Here is a 17,384-nt window from a genome sequence, read left to right as displayed (position 1 = left end):
CATCAAAAGTCGACAAAACTTTTTTTCTCCTCTATTTAAAGAATTCCATGTACCATAGAACTAGTTGGTCATAATATTTTAGTTCATCATCATAAAGAAAATCAATTTTGTGTGATTTATCTAATATTTAATTTTTTTTAAAATTTGAAGTTAATTATATACGTCTGAACCTTTCAAAGTGCACAAGTGCACACAGAGAGTTGTATTGTTTACTTTAACCATAAACGTATGCTACACAGTATACACTATACAATACCAATAGAAGTGTGTTATTTTTACACAAAATTCGAGTTGTTGCAACTCATTAACCATTCATGAAACACAATAACCACAATTCTTAATGTCATTTACCATGACTTTTAAGTGTATATTTGAACACAAAAAGTGGTTATTGGATATCATGCATATTTGAACCCCTGAAAAAATCAGGTAAATTTAAACACAATTTGAATGGTTAACCGTTAAATGATCAATGAGTAATGATATTCAAAATCATGATTCGTTACGTTCAGAGGATGCTTACCGAGTTGTGACATTTTGTTATATTCTTTAATTATTCGTAAAATGTAATTGACCATATATTTGAACAACATTTATCATTTGATTTTTTTTTGTGCATCAAAATATAATTTCAAAAGAGTTTGTCCATGTAATAGAGGCAATGGGAAAGGAATGAAGAATAATTTATTTTATTGCTAACATAATATTGTTACAATACATTCATCAACACTCTACAAAACTTTTTTTTTTGTGTTGATGTCAAGGTTGCGACATAAACAATCTCGGCTACATTACGATGTAGCCGAAATGCTGTCGCCGAAACCACTTCTCCACTTTAGGAGATTATATCGGCAATAGTTGGCTCCAATAGTCCAAACTTGCACACCTTTCCATGCAAAACCAGTCCCTTCTATCATAGATGATTGGCGAACAGACTAAGGAGTGGCATCGCACAAAGCTCCTGATATTTCTGCTCATCCGAGCGGTGCTAGCAGTGGTCATGACATTGATTGGACGAAACCGGCATATGGCAGGTACAAATGCAATATTGATGCTTCACTCTCTGATCCTTTGAATGTGGTAGGTATTGGCATATGGATTCGTGATGATCAGGGTAAGTTTGTCATGGCCAAGATGAATTGTTTCTCTCTCGTGATGTTGATGTGAGTGAGGTTGTTGGCCTTCACATGGCGGCTACTCTTGACTTTGATCATGTCGATTTTGTTTTGGATCCAAGTTTGTATATCGTTTTAATTCAAACCTAGAGGATAGTAGTGAACTAGGTTGCATTATTCAGACTTGTAGGCTGTTGCTTGCTTGTAATTTTCAGAACTCTTATGTCGGGTTCAATAGGAGGCAAGCTAATGGGATCGCTCATGAATTGACTAGGGTATTAGACAGATGATAGCTAATGAAAAGAAATGAATTTCTTTTCTAAAAACAAATGAGAAAACACATAAATAATTAACTCTGTCGATGTTCTTCGACTAATTTTAAAGTGATAAATCATGATATTCTCCGCCAATAGAATGTTACTAAATATTATATTATGTGATTGTTTCTAGAAAATTAATTCAATTATTTGACACAAAATAGAAACATAATCTACATCTATACTTCTATACTATATACGTAAAGAAAATAGCATGTTTTGACTCTTTTGGGTTGACTTTTTCTGTTTCTAAAATTATCCTCAACTTTCAAAACAAATAACACATATAACAAATAGATAAGAGTAAATTCAAATATTAAAATAAAAGTGTAACTAACACGATATTAGTGTGTGTATATATATCGAACTTTTTTCCTTTATCATTTAAAAAGTGTAACAAACTAGATGAGTATATCTATACTTACTTTTTCATTATTTCAATTATACCTTTAAACAAATTTTTCTATAATTAAGATCGTTTTTGGTTTCATAAAAAAAGGAACTTAGATTATATTGTTGGTGTCATTAAAATAGATAATCATGGTTAGTTTGATTTATTATAACTCGAAAGCAACATACATTTATATTTTTAGTTTTAATCAAAATCTAAATTTCATAAGAAAAACACCCTTCAAAATTTTCAAACGTTAACGCAATAAAAAGAGCGAAAAGACGGGCACGTGAGTGCCCGTCTTTACGCTAGTTATATATATAATAGGAGTTTTTGGGTTGGATTTTTTATTATTTCAATTATACCCTTAAACAATTTTTTCTATAATAATATTATATTGTAAGTGTTATTAAAAAAAGATAAGAATTTTGTTATATTATCGATGTCTTTCAAAAATATAAATATGAATTGTTGAGTTTATTACATTTGAAAGTCACAAATACTTATACTTATAATTTTAATCTATATCAAAAATTTATATAAATTATCGTTTGTAATTTACACGCAAAATTTCTATAAAATATCATTGATAATCTACACGCGTTAGTGCAATAAAAAGAGCGGAAAGATAGACACGCTAGTATGTAATAAGTGTTAAAGTTTAGAATCTCTTTATATTTCTAACATATATAATATTTATTCTCACATGATATAAAGAGACTTATTTAAATATATATAGAATGAGGAAAATATATATTATTTAAAAGATATATTCATGCTTCATGTGTAGTTGGTTTTGTTGTTTGTGATTGAAATACATGACTTCAGAAGTCATATTTAAAACATGAGAAATGAAATTGATATGTGTTATTTTATTTGCACAATATATTGTTGGTCTGGGCATATAGTTTGATTGCAATACATTACTCCAAAGTCATCTTTATCTTTAGTTCATGAGCATAAGAAAAAATCAATAGTGTGTGATTTATCTAATATTCATTTTTTAAAAATTTGAAGTTAGTTATATATTAATTTTTTTTATTTAAATAACAAATCATGCATTCACCAAGGTTCAATAATTTCTAAAATGATGCTATTTACAAATTGATTCAAGTAAGTTGTGTATCAACTCACAACATTAAAAGTTGTAATGGTTGTTTTCTTAATAGGATTTAAGTTGTTTAAGTTTTAGGTCATTTTATATTAACAAAAAGAATAAATTAGTAGTTTATATGAAATAAGCTTTGACAATTTTGAGATTTTTTTTCTAGACGAGTTTTGAGATTAATAAGTTGGGTGCCGTTTAATTTGGGAAAGGAGACTTTTTTCCTACCATGGGAAAGTTTTTTTGGATCATTGGATTATGCAAGGAACATAATATTATTATGGTCTGTCAGTACGAGAAATAACCACTCATCCTCTATTATCATCTTCTTCTTCCATTCTTCCGACGCCTCTTCCATGGCCGTCGCCGCTTACAACCACCGTTTCCGTCGCCGTATCTTCCTCTCTCACCTCCCTACTTCCGACGTTTTGCCTTCACAATTGTGGATACTTTTTACTCTATCCTCTTCACTATTTCTTATTTTCCAAAACCATGTATGTGTTCTATTTAACAATCGAAACTAACTACTTCTGATTTCAACTGCACATCAGGCTCATTCTTCTCCTTCTCTCCATCATCACTGCCGACCGCCGTCTCTCCTCTTCCTCACGTTAGCGCTGTGGCGATTCTTCCCCAAAACAAAACAAAATCAAAAACTAGAAACAACACAACCTCAAATCAATCTTTCAACAGCTAGATCTAAGTCTGAAATAAAAAAAATATCAGAAAGTCATTTATCAAAACAATGATGAACAAATTATCAAAAGGGTCCAGAATCAAATTCTTTGGAAATAGATTTGGCAACACAAACCAAATAGAAAACAACAAACGCGTTTTTTGAATAATTCTATTTGGGTTAACAAGTTGTTGATGATGGTGTTTTATGAGTTTGTAATGTTCATGGTGATGATGACTGCGTGAGAACATAGAAGAAGGAAGCAAATGCTTTTGTTTGATGGTGGGTGGGGACATGGAAGAAAGAGGGGTGGAAGATTAGTTGATTTCCTGTTTAAAATTCCAGATCTTAGAGGATGAATAAAGTATGGGTGGACCATGATAAGATCAATACACCTCATTAATTGAATGACTAAATCTAAACTTTCCCATGGTGGGAAATAACATTCCTTTTCCAAATTAAATGGCACCTAATAATTGATATATTATGTAGTGTTGTTTGTTTCAATGTTTCTACACAGTGAGATATAATAATATTAACAGAGTGTTAGGACCCTATCATTTTAGTTTGTCATGACAAAAAAAAAGTCACAAGCGACCCAGGGGTTAGCCCACAGGAGGGTTACCGAAAATTCTATATAGGGGATTTTCTTCTCATATCATCGTACTTCCACCCGAGTGATCCCAAATTGAGTAATATTCTATTTTTTGCTGTAATTTTTCTAATAGTAATAAACAATATAGACAAAAGATTTGGGTTTCCAGCTTTTGGAAGAAATAGGAAAGAGGGCAAATGGCAAATCAGTATGGATATTGTCTCTCTAGAGTGTTTAATCTTCTTTTGATTTCTTTATTTGTTCCATCTTTTGTTCATTCGTAGAGTTCAGGTCTGTTTGGGAGAAGATAAGGGAGAAACGTGATTTGCAGAGGGAAAGAAAAGCGATCGTGTATGGTAATTGCAGACCATTGAACTTATTTTTTTTAAAAATAAATGGAGCATATCTGACTTCACTATTATTATAAATTTATTTTTCATTACATTATTTAGCTCTGTAAGACACTATTACAACACACAATTATTTATTTTAGCATTATGGAAGCACATAAACACAATGTGCAAGCACACTAGTACCATTATACTTATATATTATAGATAGCTTGAAATCACATCCTAGAAGAACCTTGTGATTTCAATTTAGGGACCCAGATGTAATTATCCGCTGGGAAAAAGTGACACACAGAAGAGGTTCCTGGTGTAACCTCAAGAACTTGAAATGAAACATGACTTGGTGCCCATTGTGATGTATCCATATGACAAACCGCCATAGCTTCCACCTTATCTCCATTCTCACCAACCAATGAAGCTCTATACACCCTATTATCACTTTCTTGGCCATGACAATAAAAAACAGCATAAGGGTAAGGCACAGTGTGACAAGCCACCATTTTGGGAGCTAGAATTTCCTTTAGAATTTCTACTATAGTATAATTTTGGAGAGTAACACTTGACTTGGTTTTGTGCAAAGTTGCATAACCTTGGATTTCATATTTTGAACCAAGAACGTTTTGTGTAAATTCAAGCATAGATTCAAAAGAGGTAGCACATAACTTTACCTCTCCTTTGATGGGTTTACTCTCACATTCTCTTAAAGTGTTTTTCATGGCCATTGCTTGAGGTGAATCTTGAGAGAAAGAGAAGAATTTGAGAAGATATGAGAGTTGGTTTGATGAAAAAGGAAGTGATTCAGCTTTTTGTTTGGACCATAACTTAGGGGAAGTTGATGGGTCTCTCTTAGGAAAATAAATTTGCATTATGTTCCCTACTTTCAAATCTTTCAAAGTGAAGAAAACCATTAGTGAAGGATCAATATTATGACTCATATGATTATGATCATGATGGTTTTTTTGAATTTCCCTCGCTTGGTCTCCATGAGAACACTGCAAAAGTAACAATAATTAAAATAAAAAGAGAAACGGAGTTTCAAGTTAACTTAAACTTTTAACATACCAGTAGGATTACTAGTAGATGAAGAAGGAGGATCCAAGATATAAAATTTATTCCCATATTTCTATTTTCAACGTTGAATGAGTAGAAAGAGATCGAATTAGTACAGACTCAAGAGTGAAGACTTGGAGCATGAGTTAAACAACAAGATCTAACTTGGATTATATAAGAACAAAAAAAATATCAAGACAACTTAATTGTTACAATTTTTTTTTTTAAATAAATCTTGTAGCGTTTTATCTTTTTGTTATATTTTCTTAACAAAGAAATATAACCAAATGGCGAAGTTCACATAATTTTTATGAGGGGGTCAAATATAAAGAAGAAATAAAATATATTTTAAAAACTAATATATTAAACTTAATCAATAAGTAAAATAAATTCATAGTAATTTTTACTTATATTGAATGAAATGTTAACGAAGAAAATAAAATCTAAGAATAATTATTTATAAAAGTTGAACTCCATAAAGTTTTAAGAAATACATTATCACTATTTATTTTAATATCATCCCTTTTAGAACCAACAAATTGTTTGGAATAACCGAATAATATATTAATGGAGTAAGGACATTCAAAACTATACTAATTATTCGAGAATATTTTTTTGGGTAGCGATGCTGAAGTCATTCGCCACCAAATATAACAAACAAGTTTAAAATAATTTATACTACTTCTGAGTAAGTTTTCACAATAATCGTTTTTAAAAATTTGAAGTAAAAATCACTTTTTTAATTTATAACAAAGAAAACCTTAATCTACACCTAAATCATGTTGAAAAATCGATTTTTTTATGATGACTTGTGCTCTAACTCACCGCTGGATTCATCCAAAATGTCATTTTGTTTCAAAAGAGTCAATTATATATTTGACAATAATTAAAAGTAATCAATTAAGTTCTCCATAATAATAAATTAAAAAGTGACGATTAATTTGATGATTGATAATAACTAAAAAAAAATGACGATTTATTCCACTCAAAGACAAAAGTTATTTAATTAAGGGAATTTCAACAATGCTTGAAGAGTATTATTCCTGTGTTTCCCAACCTTTGGTTTTGTTTTATATTGACTTAGCTTGTACACTAAGCACTTTATTTTTGGAATTTCATTATCGACATTTTCTAAACCATTTAACTGTGATGGTGGGGATGCTTAATTATAATCAATGTAATCAGAGAGATACGTAGCAGTGTCAACTTGGTTTATATGGTGGTGGCATGTGGGTGGATATAGCTATAGGTGAAATATTAACATGGACGTTTTTGGCTGTTTACAAATGACATTATACAAAGATATGATGATTAACTATTTGGTTATGATAGGAAGTTGTGTGATGTGCATAAGTTAAATAGTTTTGTGTTATGTATAAGTTTATTTTTAATAATTAATAAGTCTTATAATATCTCATTTGATTTAATGGTAAAATTTATTAATTTAATAGAAAAAACTAACTTTTATATGATACAAAGTTATTTCGCGGCTAAGTTCTGGATTACTAGACCTCATTTCTCTAAGAACCGAAAGGTTAATGTTAAAGAAAAAGTTTATCACTTGTACATTATAAAACTGACCTTAATGAAGTTCGGTTATGAATGATTAGTTGTGTGGCTGCCTTGGAGCAATGCATATGATTTTTTGTTTTGTTTTTGTAGATATTTGATTTTTTATTATGCTCTAGATTCGATTGGAATTTTAGATCGGAAAGTGTTTACATAAGCAAGGAAATTAGGTGGCATTTCACATGGGAAAGGTTAATCCTTTCCCACCTTAACCTTTCCTACCATGGGAAAGTTGGATTCAATGATTAGATTAAGTGAAGAATATATTTTTAACATGCTCTCTCAACACTAGATTTTTCTTCACACTATCTTCCAACAATTTAAAAATTCTGAAAATTAATTTTCAGAAATTAAAAAAAATCAGATAATTTTATTTTTTAAAATTCTGTAATTCATTTATTGAATGTATTGAATGTTAGAATTTTTTTTTTTGAAAAAATGAAAAAAAAAAATTCAGAAATTTCCAGAATTTTATTTCAAAAACCTTATTTTCCAGAATTTTATTTTCTTAGAAAAATAAAAAACTTTAATTTCAAAATATTTTTTTTTTCAAAATATCTTATTTTATTATGAAATTAAAAAAATATATTCTTTTTAGAAAAATAAAAACTTATCTTAGTTTCCAAAATTTTAATTTTATTGAAATAATTTTTTTCCAAAAAAAAAATAAATTCTAACATTCAATAAATGAATTACAGAATTTAAAAAAAAAAAAAATCTGAATTTTTTTTGATTTTTTTAATTTCTGAAAATTAATTTTCAGAATTTTTAAATTGTTGGAAGATAGTGTGAAGAAAAATCTAGTGTTGAGAGAGCATGTTAAGAATATGTTCTTCACTTAATCTAATCATTGAATCCTACTTTCCCATAATAGGAAAAGAATAAAGGATTAACCTTTCCCATGTGATCACACACCAGGAAATTCAAATAATAGAAATCTTGTTTCTTCCCTTCAAAAAAAGAAATTTTGTTTTTTGATAGTGATATGTAACAATTTTATCACTATTTCGTTATCTTATGTCATTGTCTTTCCCTTATTGGTATTTTGGCCGACGGTGTGCATTGTATCTTGTGCTTGGATATAGTTTTTTTAAGGATTTTTTTTTCGAAAGAGTTTGTTTTCTTTTTGAAAACGTAAGAATAGACTAATTGATTAAAATGTTTTTACACTTTATAAACTTCCTATTTCGATATTTTTGCTCAAAAAAAAAATTTCCTATGTCAATATTTTTGTTTACACAAATAGTTCATGTTGTTTTTTTTTTTTAACAAATCAAAATGAATATATATATATATATATAAAGGTGTTTTCCCTCGTACAAGATGCGCAAAGAAGAAACACCGCCAAAAATTTACAAAATTACAATGTCATGGTGCCCCTAAGAGCACCAACCAAGAAACAAAAATTACAAGTACACATCCATACAAGGCAACAAAAGTTTCCACCGGTTATTATAAGTATAAGCTAAGACTGCCTGTTCAAATTTCAACAATAAAAATGAATTTAGCTTGACTTTTTCAATAAAAATAGATGGAGTAGCTGTCGTGTTTTGAAACACACGATTGTTCCGCTCCTTCCAAATAGTTCATGCTGTTAGATTAATATTGTTTTAACTTTCTTTTAATTTTCTTGTAAATCAGGTTAACTTTTGCGCACAACTGCACAAACAAATAATTTTAGATAACTTATTTTTTTTTTTAAGGGTTGGTCCCCTCACTCACCACAAACACTTCTCCATTATCATCGATCAAAGATCAAACTTTGGACCAAATTATCAGTGAATCAAAGCATCTACTATATATGTCACACTATGTTGGTTCAACTTTAAATTTTTTGAACGATTTACTACAATTATGTTTTTTTACAGCTTAGTCGAAATATCAAATAAATATCACACGCACACCATTGCACACGCACTATTAGATGACAAAACTTGATCAACCAATAATGGGGGGCTATTATAGTTGTGTTTAGGACATTATAAAAAAGTCATCCTACAATTATTTTTCTTCAATATGAGATTAATTAAAATGATTTTTTTAACAAAAAAACTTAAAAGTAATAAAATAAAAGTAATGAAAATTTAGACTTATAAATTGAATTTTAAGTTATATCTTGTGCTAGAACTTTTAATAATGTTTTAAACATGTCTAAAAAAAAAATCATTTAAAATTTAAGCCAACTTAACAATATGACTATTTTTATTTTAAGGATTAACGATAGGACTAATTAAAATTGCTTGCAGGATAATTTTATACAAAAAAAAAAAATGTGATTTTTTTTTGTGAGAGCAAAAAAATCAAACTTTTGCAGAGACAAAAATATATTTAACCATATAAAAGCGACGCAACATATACCGTGTAAGACATATAATTATATAAGACATATTAGAGACAAGAGGATTAAAATCTCTATATTTTCTTTGAAAAATGTCAGCGGCACATATTTTTCAGTACACTCTATTTGATTAGTTAAAATTCACATGGATCCTACCAAATTTATACGAGGCTCACACGATTTAGTGGAATCCATGTGAATTTTAATCAATCAAAGAGAATGTGTTGAAAAATATGTTTTAAAACGTGAATTGTTAACATTTCTTATTTTCTTTTTCTCATTTTACACTATATTCAATTTAGAAGATCTAAATTCTTGTGTCACGATGGTGCTTTGGTGAGGTGATAAAATTAAGCATTGGCATTTTCGTGAGCTTAGCTCAGTTGATAGGGATATTGCATATTATATGCAGGGGCTGGGGTTCGAATTCCAGACACCCCACTTCTTCACATTTAAAATGTGAAGCTCTAGCCACTAGATTACGTGATTAAAAAAAAAATAAAAATTAAGCATTGGCAAGTTGGAGATCGTATACGGGCACATATGTTTTGGTGTATGAGAGGGGCGGGCTTGAGGTAAATCAATTGTAGAAGTGGTTGAGAGGCTTAACTTTAGTAAATGTAATTAGAGAGAGACATAGCATTGGTGGTGTCAGCTTGGTTTATATGGTGGTAGCTTGTGGGTGGATTCTAGATTACTAACACGGATGTTTTTGGCTATTTGCAAATGGCATTATAGAAAAGGATGGGTATTTTGGTTAGGATTGCTTGTTTTGTTTAATGGGTGTCATTTAATTTGGGAAAGCACATTTTTTTTCTATCATGGAAAACTTTGATTTTTACCTACAACTGTCTGTGTATCACCTGCTGTGATTTAAATTTTTTATTAATAAAAAATATTATAATGGGCAAATATTGAGAAAATACTTTTCTGAATCACCTCCCTGACATAAAACCGCTACACTCTCTTCTTCTCGTTGCCTCATCTTTCTTCTTGTTCCTTTTCTTTCTTCCTCCACCAAATTATATACCATTTTTTTAGCAGCTAGTGAAATCTCTGTTTTGTTCCATGTTCACAAACGATGGGAATTCAGAAAAAGAAACAAATAAGACAGCTCTTATCGGCGGCTTCACAGATAGGTGCATGGTTGTCGGATCTGAAACCAGTTTAGGCATCATCCGAATCCGGATTAGGTTTTTTTTTTTTTTGAAAAAAGATTGTTGTTGTTTAATGCACATTGAAATTTGGGATTTTTGATTAAAAACAGGGTGATGAATAAGACGAGGTATTAATGGATTTTTTTCTACGTTAATGGTGTTAATTTGGTTTTTGATGGTGAATGGTGTTAATTTGTTTAAAGTGAATTTAAAATAAATAGTTTGTCAAAAAAAAAAAACAGCGCTAAGACAAATAACACAAGCGTTAGTCATTTTTCCTTAAACAAAATGTTAATCTCCATAAAAAAAGTGTTAATTATTTTTGTACCCATCTTTAAAAACATAATAATTGATTTATAGAAAAACAATTTTTTAGAGGAATTTATAGATAAATAATTATGTGTGGGGTCTCATTTTTTGTTTTTGTTTATCAACAAGTTGTAAAGAGGTAACAGGTGAAAGATCTGGACCATTCAATTAAAAAAATAATAAATCTATGGCTGAAACACTCACTTTCCTATGATGGGAAAAAAATTTCCTTTCCCAAGTTAAATGGCACCTGTTTAACATGCATAAATAAGATAGTTTTGTATGTGTACAAGTTTGTTTTTACTATTGAATGATGAGATTTATTGATCAAAAAAAAAATAAAAAATTGACATTGAATAATTTTTTGTTTTATACGATTTTTGGGGGACGAAATGTTATTTTGGTATTTAAAACAACTTGTACGTGGGACAAAAAGTTGTGTTGTGGTTTGGTGAGGGACAAAAATATCAGTTTTTGTCATGTCCTTTGCCTCCAGTTTGTCCTGTACCTGAAACAGTTTTACAAATCAAACACTAAACAACTTGAGTTGTTCTATCCTATCCTTCATTTTCTAGCAAATCAAACGCACCCATATTTTTTTAATAACAAAAGGTAAATAATAGTATATTAATAAGTTAAATATGTCTTTTGTTTCAATAAAATTTCAAAATATGTCTTTTGTTTCAATATAATTAATAGAAGAAAGTATAATCAATTTATTAAATCCAAGAGTTTCGTCTAGTGGTAAAACATGCTTTGAATTTAGAGGTATCGAATCCAAACTTTCTTAGAGTCTCTAGGGAGAGGTAAGTTACATTTATAGGGTTGGATTCGAATTCAAAATCCCTGATTAAGTTGGAAGAGAATTCTTATCATCTTCATCTAGGGATTCTTTGCTTATTCTCTTAGACGCCATATTTCAATCTGAATTTTGTCAAAAAATACAAATGTTCAATGTTTGATTAGGATTCATATGGGCTTCCCCTTGAGTATTGAATGCCAATAATTCTCTTTGCAATCACCAGAGGTATTACCATTTCTCTTGCCCTACATGAAGCTACAAGTAGTAAGCAGTTTGGTTATTATGCTAGAATTTTTGTGAATATTGATTTATTAGACCTCTTGCCTAATTACCTTCGTGTTAAAAGAGATGGTTATGCTTTCACTGTAAATGTAAAGTATGAATAAATAATAATCCCATATTTTTGTTCATACGGTCATGTTATTGGTCATTATTTGGATAATTATTGTACACAAAATAATAATAATAATAATAATAATAATAATAATAATAATAATAATAAAAACGCAAGTTATTGAAGCAAGAAAAGTTGACAAACAAATACACTTTTTTTTCTCTTAATATTGAAGCATGTTATTGGTCCTTTTTTTTTTTCTTAAAGAAAAGATTAGATTGTCAAGACATCACATGATAAGCCTTGACATATGTTTACATATATTTTCGGTCTAAAAAAGTCAACCAAATTCAAAACATAAGTAAATATTTAATCGGTGTGACTACAAAAGTTAAAACAAGTTATAGACTTGCAATTTAGGGTTGTTGTTTTGAAAATATTTAATGTTAAATTGTTCTTATGTAGAAATAACAATTAAGTTTAAATAGCACGAATTATGTAGAAATACTTGAAGTTAAAAAACAAACATATATAAATGACTTGAAAGTTAAATTGCCGGAAATGATTTTAGAAGTAATGTTGCCAGAAAGTAAAGAACCAAATATGTGGAAGGTCAGATAGTGAAATAGAGATGCTTACTATTTCTTTTGGACTCACTGTATAATTATTATAAACTAAAGACATGAGCAGTGACGTAGCTTCAATATTTTTCCCAAATGGATTCATAACTGAGGCACGTGGTCACGTGCTATCTCTTATGGCATTGGCATGGGTGTTGAGAATCTACCTATAAATAGAGGGGGGTTAACAAGTCATAAAGGACCATCCATCAAAACCTAAAACACACATTAAGGCTTTAATTTGATTCTTAAGATGAGACCTGCTCTTGCTTTACTGCCTCTCTTGCTTTTCTTGGTATGTTCACTTTTCACAGTTAATCTAGTTGTTGTTGACGATTTGATTAAGATAAAAAAAATATATATATATATATATATTTAGCCTTTTATTATTATGAATAAAAAAAAAGCCATATAATGTACTCGAATTTGGTGATTTGGCGTACAAAAAGCCATATAATCATATATGAATTTGTTTTATTCTCTGTTATATAATCTAATCTAATAGCAAATTGTCCCAATGTTACATTATTTTTTTACTTCAACATCTTTGAAGGGCAACATTATATTCTCTAGCTAGCTATGTAGTGTTAGAGTTGGCTGTTAGTGTGCTAACTTATACTACAAGGATTACCATGTGTCCTAAAGGGGTTAAATATGAACTAATAATCTAATATACTACAGTTTACAGAGGACACACCTTTTTTTTTTAGGAAACATAGGACACAACTTAAATACAGTTGCTTAGGTCTTGTTAATCTATATTGTAAATTAAGGGCACCCACTCTCTTATCCTTATTAATAAAGCCAACCACTAAGAGTACGTCTATGGTGCAACCAACATTGATATCTTAACCAATTAAACAATTGTTTCTCTTTTTGGATCATGTTAACAAATGTCTAAGAACATTGTTTAAAAATTCTATTATAGAAAATTTTATCTTAAAAGTATAAGTCAAACATAAATAAAAATAATAATTACACGACTTTTATTTAATAGTTAGAATTTTTAGTTATTTAAACAATATCTCTTTGAAAACATTTGTTAGCATTTTTTTCTTCGACGGTGCAACTTCAGTTATGCTTTAAAAACCAACTTGGTGATTGACGATATAAGAGTAAGAGTAGAGATTCTCTAATAAAGAAACCAACTCCTTACCGTAGCTATACAATACCTCTATTTCATTTTGTTTACTTAATTTAATTTCAATATCTTCCAAACCACACTATATATCTCCTTTTGTTCCCTATAAGAGTGTTGAACAAATGCTTCTTATCTCTGTCTGTCCGTATGTTGAACGCCCCTTTCTTTTTTCCACACAAGCTGCTTCCAGCAACTTTCTATTTCCATCACCTTTTTCAAACAAAGGGAACATAGAATAAAAAAGGGAATGAAAAAGGAGGTCAATGATTTGTTTTGGTATGGACTCGGTCCGGTTCATTAAACCAGTCAAATAATTGGTTTTGACCAAATTTAAATTTACTTGAGTGAGTCTAACATATTCTCATGCATGATTAGTCTATCACAAGTTAAAACTCCCCCGTTAATTCATGCATGATTTGTCTCTCAAAATATTATGAATTTTGATTTTAGTCCTTCTGAAAATAAAATTAATGTTTTTCGTTTTCCAATTATTTATTTATTTATTTGCGCTTAATGATCAATTTATGTTAATATTAATGTGAAGGTTATGAACACTTATGTTCAAGTTATGCAAATCTATTATGTCCAACTTTCTTATGGTCATATTATATTCTAGAAATATGAAAGACATGTCAAAATTATTTATCTTAGAGATAAAAAAAATGAAACGGAAAATTTTGTGAGAATGAAAACATCCCGTTTTATTTTTTAAATACTAAAATCAAAATTCATTATATTTTTAAGCAACAAAAACTTATTTAACTCTTAAGAGAATGTAGTTCAGTAAAAAAATAATTAATGTGCTTTGAAATTTATCGAATATCATATAAAAAAATAATGTAATTAAGAATTAATGAAGTCCAAACCTTTGATGAGAATACTTCACATAGCTATTTATCTACAAGGTATCAGCCTAGTGGTAATAATAGCTTGACAATGAAAGCTCAAGCAGAAAAAACTCAAATATTATCAAGAGTGGTTGTAAAATGGTTATTTGCGTCACACTTTAATTAATAATAATTTTCTCTTTCCCATTTTTTAAAAACTTTCATAACTATTTTGAAAGATAGCAACACTGATGTTATAAACACATGTGCATCATTAAATTTTTCGCTGTCTTCATTTTTGTGTGTGTATAGTTTGCAACAACTATGGAATCAAGAAAAGATCCAGGAACACACTCAAAACTTGTCATGAAAGACCGAGATACAAAAGAAGATATTCAAGTACTCCTTAACAACAATGCTAAAAAGAATCTCAAGACCCAAAAACCTAATGATCTTCTTTATGGAGACAATGAGATTGATGCAAAGGCAAACAAGGGAGCCAATAAAGATTTTGAACCAAGACCTAACTTTTTTCTTTACGGAGACAATGCGATTGATGCAAAGGAAAACAAGGTGGCCAATAAAGATTTTAAACCAAGACCTAACTTTTTTCTTTATGGAGAAAATGGGGTAGATGCAAAGGAAAACAAGAGGTCCGGTAAAGATTTCGAACCAAGACCTAACTTCTTTCTTTATGGGGAAAATGGGGTAGATGCAAAGGAAAACAAGAGGTCCGGTAAAGATTTCGAACCAAGACCTAACTTTTTTCTTTATGGGGAAAATGGGGTTGATGGAGAGGAAAACAAAGAGGCGACTAAAGATTTTGAATCAAGGCCTAACTTTTTTCTATATGGAAAAAAAGAGGTTAATACAAAGGAAAACAGGGGGGTCAATAAAGATTTTGAACCAAGACCTAGTTTTTTTCTGTATGGGGAAAAAAGGGTCGATACAGAGAAAAACAAGGGGGCCACTAATGATTTTGAACCAAGACCTAATTTTTTTCTTTATGGAGAAAATGGTGTTAATGCAAAGGAAAACAAGGGGGCCACTAAAGATTTTAATCCAAGACCTAACTTTTTTCTTTATGGAAAAAATGGGGTAGATGCAAAGGAAAATAAGGGGTTCATTAAAGATTTTGAACCAAGACCAAACTTTTTTCTGTATGCGGAAAATGGGGTTGATGCAGAGGAAAATAAGGAGGCCACTAAAGATTTTGAACCAAGACCTAACTTTTTTCTATATGGAGGAAAAAGGGTTGATACAAAGGAAAACAAGGGGTCCATTAAAGATTTTGAATCAAGACCTAACTTTTTTCTTTATGGAGAAAAAGGGGTTGATACAAAGGAAAACAAGGGGACGGCTAAAGATTTTGAACCAAGACCTAACTTTTTTCTTTATGGAGAAAACGAGGTTGATGCAAAGAAAAATGAGAGGACTACTAAAGATTTTGAACAAAAATCTAACTTTTTGCTTAATGGTGACAATGAGATTGATGCAAAGGAAAATACGGTTGGCACTAAAGATATTGAACCCAGACCTAACTTTTTTCTTTATCGAGCCAATGGTAATGATGCAAAGGAAGACAAGGTGATCACCGATGATTTTAAACCAAGACCTAACTTTTTTCTTTATGGAGACCATGTTACTGATGTTAAGGAAAAGAAGGATTTTGAGCCCAAGTCAAGTGTCGCTAAATATGATGCATAAACCGTAATAATGAAATAGAATGCAACTAATGTAACATATTTAAATAAGTTGTTGCTGCTATATTTCAATGATTACTAAGTATGTATGTGATGTATTATGCTTTTTGAATAATTGTATGTGATGACAGTCAGTCATTAGTTATTTTTAGAGTCTTTTTATATGTATTTTGATCATAAATTGGAGTTCACAAGGTAACTTATGCAGCAAAAGAGTAGAAAACTGAAGAAAATACAAAGAAGAGAATCGTGTCACGATTTGGTAAAAACGTGACACGATTTTAGAAGACCGAAATCAAGCTTCGACATTGAAGAAATCGTGTCACGATGGCATAATCGTGGCACGATCTGAGGAAACCCTAATTCAATGATTTGCGATTCAAGGAGAATCGTGCCACGATTTACTTAAATCATGGCATGATTTTAGGCGGAATTTTGTGCCTATTTAAGTTGAAGTCTATTCCAAAGACAAGAGTTACGATTTGGAGAGAGCAAAGTGCGATTTTGAGACCTAAAGACGGCTAGGAGGGCGATTTCTTCAACCTTCTATCAGTTCATGTATGTTTTGATTCCACTATTGATTATGCTATTTGTAAACTCAAATATGAGTAGTTAAATCTCTTAGGGATTAGGTCTGAGATGATTCTTTGTAACCCTTATTGAACCATGTTGCTGTGAAACTCTATTTATTGTGAATGACAATCTAGTTTTTATTCAATTCAATTGTTCTTAATGCTTTTTATATCCTGATCAAATATAAACATGATTTAGTGAGAATGAATGACTACTGACCATAGCTTTCTACTTAGACAAAATTGAATTGTTCTAATAAACAGGGTTAGTTTAGGAATGGATAATCGTCTGTTAGTGATATTAGGTTAACGTTCTTAAAACCTTCAAAGATTATTAGACCACCTAAGGAATTAGGGGTTGTAGTTTGAGAAGAGGGTCCTAACTCAAGGGATTGATTAGGACTATTTTGTTA

General features: G+C 30.1%; 2 protein-coding genes across 2 annotated transcripts; one reads left to right on the top strand and one right to left on the bottom strand.

Annotated features, from left to right (window-relative positions):
- Positions 1 to 4,575: 4,575 nt before the first annotated feature.
- LOC11423363 (BURP domain-containing protein BNM2C) lies at positions 4,576 to 5,773 on the bottom strand. The gene is made up of 2 exons (XM_024777748.2): positions 5,612 to 5,773; positions 4,576 to 5,541 (listed from the first exon to the last, which is right to left on the bottom strand). Exons 1-2 carry the CDS (start codon positions 5,666 to 5,668, stop codon positions 4,768 to 4,770), a joined length of 831 nt encoding a protein of 276 aa, XP_024633516.1. The 5' UTR covers positions 5,669 to 5,773; the 3' UTR covers positions 4,576 to 4,767.
- Positions 5,774 to 12,932: 7,159 nt separating this feature from the next.
- On the top strand, positions 12,933 to 16,544 carry LOC11435450 (uncharacterized). Its single transcript, XM_003603400.4, has 2 exons — positions 12,933 to 13,023; positions 15,009 to 16,544. Exons 1-2 carry the CDS (start codon positions 12,982 to 12,984, stop codon positions 16,401 to 16,403), a joined length of 1,437 nt encoding a protein of 478 aa, XP_003603448.1. The 5' UTR covers positions 12,933 to 12,981; the 3' UTR covers positions 16,404 to 16,544.
- The last annotated feature ends 840 nt before the right edge of the window (positions 16,545 to 17,384 follow it).

Source organism: Medicago truncatula, chromosome 3 (genome assembly GCF_003473485.1).
Source record: "Medicago truncatula cultivar Jemalong A17 chromosome 3, MtrunA17r5.0-ANR, whole genome shotgun sequence".
Lineage (NCBI taxonomy): Eukaryota > Viridiplantae > Streptophyta > Magnoliopsida > Fabales > Fabaceae > Medicago > Medicago truncatula.
The sequence above is the reverse complement of the archived record's forward strand: the minus strand, read 5'-3'. Positions and strand labels throughout refer to the sequence as shown.

What these genes read in the sequence shown, in the direction of transcription:
- LOC11423363 (XM_024777748.2), bottom strand. Translation starts at nt 5,668, where the DNA reads ATGGGAATAAATTTTATATCTTGGATCCTCCTTCTTCATCTACTAGTA. An exon ending in ATCTACTAGTAATCCTACTG is followed by an intron (nt 5,542 to 5,611) that starts GTATGTTAAAAG and finishes TTACTTTTGCAG; the next exon opens with TGTTCTCATGGAGACCAAGC.
- LOC11435450 (XM_003603400.4), top strand. Translation starts at nt 12,982, where the DNA reads ATGAGACCTGCTCTTGCTTTACTGCCTCTCTTGCTTTTCTTG. An exon ending in TGCCTCTCTTGCTTTTCTTG is followed by an intron (nt 13,024 to 15,008) that starts GTATGTTCACTT and finishes GTGTGTGTATAG; the next exon opens with TTTGCAACAACTATGGAATC.